At 56.2% G+C, this 8,005-nt stretch overlaps 1 protein-coding gene across 1 annotated transcript in view; it reads right to left on the reverse strand.

Moving 5' to 3' along the window:
• Positions 1-1,463: 1,463 nt before the first annotated feature.
• CEACAM16 (CEA cell adhesion molecule 16, tectorial membrane component) overlaps positions 1,464-8,005 on the reverse strand; it is a 50,533-nt gene continuing 43,991 nt past the window's right edge. Inside the window, exons 7-9 of the mRNA XM_007943086.1 lie at positions 1,994-2,107; positions 1,835-1,889; positions 1,464-1,491 (exon numbers count right to left, since the gene is read on the reverse strand). Coding sequence (XP_007941277.1) covers positions 1,464-1,491; positions 1,835-1,889; positions 1,994-2,107 — 197 coding nt within the window. The remainder of the gene's footprint in view (positions 1,492-1,834; positions 1,890-1,993; positions 2,108-8,005) is intronic.

Raw genomic sequence — 8,005 nt, forward strand, 5'->3', positions numbered from 1 at the left:
GCGCGCTGCGCGCCCGCCCCCTCCGGGTCCCGGCGGCTCTGCCTCGCGGGGGGCGGGGCTGGGGTCAGGGCCGGGGCGGGGGTGGAAGGTCCCCAGCCCTGTGGCTGCGCGCCTCGCAGAGAGTCTGGCCGTGTGTTTTTGTCTCTGGCTTTGCGTCTCTCTCGGTCTCGGTCTCTCCCAGGCTCTGCTTCTCGCCAATCTTAGTCTGAGTCTCGTACTTTCTCTGCATCTCGCGCGCTCTCTCTCTCTTGTCTGTTTGTGTCTGTCACCATCTCTCCGTCTCTTGGTTGCTGTCTCTGTCTCACCCCCCTGGGAAGCATTTCCAAGAGGCCCTGGAGTCGCTAAGATGCAGGTTCGAATCCTTACTCCCACTTCCTCCCCGGGTGACCTTGACCAGGCACTGCCCTCTCCCAGGCGGCACTTCCTTTGTGGGAATGAAAAAGCGCACCCTAGAACGGTCCCTCGGCCTCCGCAGCCCCCACGTGCCCCACCAGCTGTGACTGGGGTTGGGGGGGAGGGGGCACAAAGAAACGTGCGGGGCCCTGCACCCAGCCCAGCCCACCGTGGGACAAAGGCTGGGGGCTTGGGAGCCTGTGGGCACACACACAGGAACAGGAGAGAGACAGACAGAGATTAACCAGACACAGACCAGCAGGCTGGAGACTAGGCAACCAAGGCGTGGGCCCCAGGAGGGGGTGCAGTCTGCCCCCCCGCGCACTTTCCCCTCCCACTGAGGAGGGGTTGGTGCTTGGGAAACAGGCCAGGCGGGTTGGGGGCCATGACTCAGACCCGCTGGAGCTGGCGGGGAGGGAGGGGACACAGCCAGCCCCTCCCTCGTCCCCGCTCCTGTCCCCTCCCCTTTTCTTCCTCCTCTTCGCCCCGCCCCGGGGAGGGGCTTGGCGGCGGGGGCTTTCCCGGATTTCCCTGGGGGCGGGGCCGCCGCTGGGGTTGAGTTCGGGTCACTGAGGCCCCGGAGGCTGAGGGGGAGGGTTTGCGGACCCAGGGGGGCGGGTGGGCGCTGCACCCGGGATCTGCTCAGGCAGCGTGCGGGGGGCTCTCCCTACTTCTCTTAACTCTGCCCCTCCAGCCCTGGCCTCCCTGGAGGTTCCCTCTCTAGCCCACCCAGCCCGAGTCGCTCTTTGTCTCTTGCGACCCAATGGCACCTCTTTTTGACATCCCTGCTTGCTCATGTCTCGGTGTCCCGGAAGCGTCCCTCCAGGACCTTGAGAGTGGGCGTGGGTCCCCGTGTCTGGGAAGGGACTTTGGCCAGGACGAACCTCACCCCAGTGGATTGTTAACAGGGGGTTGGAGGCGCAGCTGCTGGCAGCGAGAGGCCTCGCCCTTTGCAGGCTCTCTCCTGCCGTCCGTTTCCGTAGGCCTCCCTCCCAGCGCCCTGTGGTGGTGAAACAACTGGGCTCAAGTCGCATCTCCATCCCTGGTTCAGAGAAAATGTGAGGGGACAGCTACTCCTGGGCCTCTCGGAATTGCCTCCTAGGGGGAGAGATAACCCAGAGACAGAGAGATGGCGAGAGACACAAAGTGAGACCACCCTCCCCCTCAGCTGCTGATGTTATGTGCCCTGGAGTCGGACCAACTCATAGGACCCCTCCTTGGGTTTCCAAGGCAGTATCACTACAGAAATAGGAAGGAGTGGCTGGTGGGTTTGAACCACCAGCCTTGTGGTTAGCAGTCAAGTGCCTTAGGCACTACGCCACCAGAGCTCCTGCCTGTCTTGTTATCTCTCCGTTTTTCTTAGGGAAAATGGGACCAGTGTATCCCTACCTCCTGGTGGGGGCTACAACAAGGGACCACCCTGCCCACCATCACAGCCCACCGGGTCCTCTCCTCTGAGGGACCCTTAAACCCAGGGGAGGGCTGTGGTGTGTCCTCTGTAGAGGAAGGGAAGCTGAGGTTCAGGGGGGCAGGGCTAGTGAAGGTGGTGACCCTGGGAGGTAGGCGGGAAGGCACCCCAGTGCTACCTGCTCCCTGGTACCTGTGGCCAGTGATGCAGAGTCTGGGCCCTTGTAGGCCTGGGGAGAGGAGCGTCCACGCTTGGCCCAAAGGGGGCGTTCAGGGGCTGGCAGAGAGGGTGCTGATGGCTGAGAGTCTGATGGCCAAGGAGGGGGTGAAGGTTGAAAGGATCTGAGGGAGGAGGTGAGGGTCTGAGAGAGGGGGACTAGCCCTTGGTGACGGAGAGGGTGTGATGGAGGTGAGGGTCTGAGGGGCAGGGACAGGGTTTGAGGGAGGCGAACGGGGCTGAGGGAAAGGGTTTGAAAGAAGAAATGACGGTCTGAAGGAAGAGGTGAGGGGCTGAGGAGAAGGACTGAGGGGGAAGCACTCTGAAGGAAGAGGAGAGAAATGAGAAGAGGCGTCTGAGAGGTGAGGCGATTTGACGAGGGTCTGAGGGTGGAGGTGAGTTTGGAGGGAGAAGACCTGAGGGTCTGAGGGTGGAGGTCTTGGTGGGGGGGAGGGGCACTTTGAGGACGGCCTCCTTGAGGCAGAGGGAAGGAGAGGTGTGCCTGGGGAACTGGCAGGGACCAGGGGGAGGGAAGGAAGGGGAGACTGGGAGTCAGCCCCGCCCCACAGCTGTCTCTAATTTCCCAGAAGCTTCTGCTGCTTAGGAAAGTCCCGGCTCCCACAGCCGCCTCCCTCTGGTGTCGGGAATGGAGGATGCAGAATCCTCCTCAACTCCCTGCGCCCCCCATGCGCTGGGCTGGGGTCTCCCCTCTCTGGGCTTCGCACACTGGAGCCCCCACCTCCCAGTGGGGACAGCCCCTGGAGGAGTCCCAGAAACTTCCCAGAGAAGATTCGGAAGCCCTGCTTGGAGTCTAGCCACTTTCCGTCCGCAGGCTTCCCCTTTTCTACCTGTTTCTGTCCACTCCTCCTTCCCACGTCCCTCTTGTCCCCTAGTCCTACTCTGACCCTCCTTGGGGGAGGAAGGGCCACGATTTCACCTGTTCTCAGTCTTGAGAAAGTAATAAAGGCCTGCCTGCCAAGAAGGCTGACAAGGGGCTGTGGTGGTGCAATGGTTCGGGTATTTGGCTGCGAACCAAAAGGGCGGTGAGTCAAACCCACAAGCCACTCTGCGGGAGAAAGATGAGGCAGTCTGCTTCCATAAAGACTGACAGCCTTGGAAATCCAATGGGGATCTCTATGAGTCGGAATCGACTCAATGGCAGTGACTTTGGTTTGAGAAGGCTACGGGGCTTTCTTCTCTGGACCTGTTTCCCCTTCTGAGAGGAGACAGTAGGACTGATCAGACCCTGAATTCTCCTCTGGCTCAGTTCCCAGGCCGCATCCTGCCTTGCTTCAGACAGAACTGGGTGCAAGTCCTGTCTCCTGCTCTCACCGGGCCTGCAATTCCCAGGGAGTTACTTACTTATCCTTACGGAACCTCAGTTTCCTCATATGTAAAGTGACTAAATTGAGAAAACATGCTTCCGTCCTACGGGGTCCAATGAATACAATATAGCTGCTCTTATTCCTGTGACGAGTATCATCCTCATGTCAATTAACCCATTCTTAGCAGCAGGACCCCTTTCACTGAGGAAATGGTATTCACCATATTGGGTTTCGACACATGGATTTGAGCCCTGGTTCAGCCATGTCCTAGGAGACCTGGTAGCATAACTGTTAAGTGCTTGGCTGATAACCACGAGGTTGGCAGTTTGAACCCGCCAGCTGCTCTGTGGGAGAAGGGTGAGGGAGTCTGCTTCTGTAAAGCCTTGGAGACCATATGGAGCAGTTCTCTTCTGTCCTATAGAGGTGCTATGAGTTGGAATTGACTTGATGGCTGCGGGTTTGGTTTAGTTTTAGTTCTGCTGTGTGACCTTGGGCAAGGTGGCTCTCCCTATCTGTGCCTTCCTTCTGCCTTCAATAGCTGGTGATGCTGACAGGTCATGCAGGGTTGCTGAGCAGATTAACTGAGAATTTTGCAGAATGAATGAATGAATCGTGTCTGTTCCTGTCTCCACCCCACCTCCTTAACCCTTACCCTATTTTTCAGGCCAGAGCCTCCTTGTCACTCTCCCCCCCAGAGATAAGACAAGCTGGGCCCATTAGCCCTGGGTGGGCTGAGCTACGAATTGTTTTCACTAAATCCTCTCAACACCTTGAAGATGAATTCACACAGGTCCCTAAAACCCCCATTTGCAGAGGGGGCAACTGAGGCACGGAAAACTGAAATCACTGTCCAGGGTCACACAGCCGAGAACTGGAGAATTCGAGATTTGAAGCCAGGCCTGTGTGATCCTTGCACCAGAGTTCCAACCCTTCAGCCTGGGAGGGGTGGTCATTAGTCCCAGAGACCACAGGCTATCATCTCTCCTGGCCCTAATTCTAAATGAAAGGTTGGGGGTTTGAGTCACCCAGAGATGCCTCAGAAGAGGGGCCTGAGTAGGGATCTATTTTGAAAGTCAGCCACTGAAAATCTTATAGAAAGTAAAACAATAGTTTGTCACAGAATGAATGCAGACGCCAATTGGAGAATCCACCTGTCTTCTGTTGAGCCACACTGTAAAAAGATATGCACACGTTTAAACCAATACCTCTCTTGTGAATCTTTTATTTTGCTTTTAGTTTTGGAAAAAAATTACTCTTCAAGAAAAACGTTATTATTAAGTGAAATAATAAATATATTTTTTAAATGCCCCCCCAAAAAAGAAAACCTTAATGGAGCACAGTTCTAGGCTGGCACATTGAGGTCGCCGCGAGTTGGAACTGACTCAGCAGTAATTGTTTTGTGGCTCAGTGGGAACAGTGCAAGTGGGGAAACTGAGGCACAGAGGTCAAGTCAAGCGCTCATGGGCACCTGCACGGATTAGAACGGTCTGCATTCTTCCTGTAGCTTTGCTCTGCTGCCTGCAGTGAGCAGGTGGACAGAGGGTCCCATTGCAGCAGGAAGGAGTAGAGTTAGACTTCAGGGCGATGGTGGAGGTGGTGGGGGGCGGAGCTCAGGGAGGGCAGGTGAACTCTGCAGACAGAGGACAACGGAGGCTCTTGAGCCCGGATGGGGAAGCAGTTGCCCAAGGTACACAGCCTTCTGACTGGGCTCTGGCTGGAAGTCTACCCTAGGACTGCCCACCTCTCAGCTCCCAGAAACTGCCCTCCCACATCCCCAGGGGTGAATGCAGGCCAGCTTCCTGGGACCCTGGCCCACATGTACCTCCTGGTTCCTTCCCACCCTGGGGCCTTGGCGGTTGCCAGATCTCCAGGCATCGAGTGGGCCCAGCCCATCTGGGAGCTAGGCCAAGACTTAATCTTCCCCTTTCTTCATTCTGCTGGGTCTGCACGCACGACGCTGAGTCAGAAGATTGCAACAGTCTCTCTTCCCTCCCCTGCCCTTCCCCCATCATGAGACAGGGGTGACTCAAGGGAAGGGGGACCAGCATCTGCCCCCAGGGGTACCTGGGAAAGTCTGGTATGGGGCAGAGGAGTCCCAGGAAGGTGACAATAGTGAGGCAGCACAGGGCTTCAGTGTCCTCATCTACAATCAGACAGGGGTAGCATAGTGGCTAAGGCACTTGACTGCGAACCAGAAGGCTGGCGGTTCAAACCCACCAGCCATTCCTCGGAAGGAAGGTTGGGCAATCTACATCCATAGTGATGCTGCCTCGGAAACCCAAGGAGGGGTCGCTATGAGTTGGAGCCGACTCGATGGCACATAACAACAACCTATCTCATCGTCTGAGTTCAAATCCCTGCTCTGCCACTTGCCAGCTGTGTGCCTTGGACAAATGACCTACCCTCTCTGAACCTTAGTTTTCTAATGTAATAAAAGTTTTCTAATCTATAAAAGGAAGGCAAAACCCATGCCTTCCTTGTGGGGTTGTTGCGAAGGTCAAATGAATTAGTACATGTTGGCGCAGGCAGGCTTGGCACCAAGTAAGCTCTAAGTAAATGGAAGATGCTCTTTTTAAACGATTGTTATTATTAACGTGGTGTATGGGAGTGGCAGCCACGGAGCTGCGCGCTCAGATCCCCTTTCAAGAGAGGACTTGTGGCCCAGCTGCCACAAGCCCACGTGGGTTGCCAGTGAAGGGCACGGCACGGTCAACCTCCAGCCAGTGACTGAACCCAGTAGGAGCCTGAGGGTCTGCACTTCTCTGCCCCATGTTGACTCCTCTAAGGGGCTGTCTTTGCTCTGGGGCTCCCCGCTGGGCTGGCATCGCAGTCTGAGGGCCCCACCTGTTTCTTCCCCTTTCCTGTTTCAGGTGTTCCTCCCATAAGACTTCTGCATTCCTAACTCCACCTCGGCGTCTCTTGCTGAGGACCTAACCTGTGGCAATAAGCTTTGGAGTCAGACGGGCTGATCGAGAGTATCTGGCTCTGCCACGTGCTCCCAGCTGTCTTTGGAGGAGGAGCCGAGCTTGCTGGGCCTCAGTTTCCCCCTTTGAGTCATGAGTATAATGACACAGTGGCTGGGAGCACCCAGTGAGTCAGCCAGAAAGCTCTCGGTCCAGCTACCTGGCACAGAGTGAGGGCTCCACGTAGCTGCCTCATCGCGGCCCACGGGGAACCAGGGCCAGTCCGTTTCCCCGTTCGCTCTGCTCTGTCTGGTCCAGCTGCCTTGAATGCCTTGCCCTCTGAGCCTTGTCTGGGAGATGGGGACAGGTTAGGGCACTGGTGAGGTCAGGGATGGAAAGCCCCTGGGGTGGAGCCTGGCACACCAGGGCACAATCAGGTGGGGTCAGGACAGAGGCTGGGGCTGGGTCAAGGTTGGTAGGTAAGCATGCCTGCAGGGTGTGTCTGGCCGCCAGTGAGGCCCTAGTCTTGGGCTGACAGAAAAAGGGAAGTCCCAGGGTTGGGAAACCGTGGAGTCCTGTCACAGAAGTTCCCTGATTCTAGGATTCACCATGGAAAGAGGGGAGGGGAAGCCCCCTGCCCTGTTCATTCAGCCAACAAGAGAGAAGGGACGGTGAGAAAGAGAGAAGGCTTCAGGGTGTTGGTGGAGGGGAGGGCCATTGGACCGGGAGGTCCCTGAGGTGGGGCCGTGCTCCCCATTCACGCAGGCACTCCTGGGCTGTGTGCAGGACATCCTTCCCCCTCCATTAGCTTAGGATCCCTGACAATGACTACACGGCTTCTACCTGAATTAGCTATCTCTAAGACTGCACAGGTAGAGCCCTGGTGGCGTAGTGGTTAAACCATTTCACTGCTAACCAAAAGCTGGTAGGTTCATCTCTTCGAATCTACCAGCTGCCGGTGGAGGAAAGATGATAAAGACAGCCTTGGAAACCTTCTGGGGCAGTTCCACTCTGTCCTCTAGGGGCGCTGTGAATTGGAATCTACTCTATAGCTGCTGTTGTTGTTGTTATGTGCCGTCGAGTCGGACCCAACTCATAGTGACCCCTCCTTGGGTTTCTGAGGCGGTATCACTATGGAAGTAGATTGCCTCACCTTCCTTCCGAGGAGTGGCTCGTGGGTTTGAACCGCCAGCCTTCTGGTTAGCAGTCAAGTACAAGAGGCACCTCTGGCTGGACTCAAACTGCCAACCTTTCAATCAGCAGCCAAGTGCCTTAACTGTTTGCACGACCCCTTGACTCACTATTAACTACACAGTCCATGGTTTACATCAGGGTCCGTGCTGTGTCATACAGTCCTATGTTGTTGTTGTTAGGTGCCATCGAGTTGGCTCCGACTCATAGAGACCTTATGTGCAACACAATGAAACACCGCCTGGTCCTGCACCAGCCCCACGATCCTTGCTGCACCTGAGCCCATCGTCACAGCCACTGTGTCAATCCATCGTGTTGAGGGCCTTCCCCTCCTTCGTTCACCCTTCACCTTCCCAAGCATGACGTCCTTCTCCAGGGAATGGTCCCTTCTGACAACATGACCAAAGTAGGTGAGACGAAGTCTGGCCATTCTCATTTCCAAGAAGCATTCTGGCTGCACTTCCTCCAGGACAGATTTGTTCATTCTTCTGCCAGTCCCCGGTACTCTCAGCATTCTTTGCCAACACCACAACTGAAAAGTATCAGCTCTTCTTTAGTCTTCCTTATTC

Source organism: Orycteropus afer, unplaced genomic scaffold, assembly GCF_000298275.1.
Source record: "Orycteropus afer afer isolate SDZICR_OR568_19922 unplaced genomic scaffold, OryAfe1.0 scaffold00099, whole genome shotgun sequence".
NCBI classification, from domain to species: Eukaryota; Metazoa; Chordata; class Mammalia; order Tubulidentata; family Orycteropodidae; genus Orycteropus; species Orycteropus afer.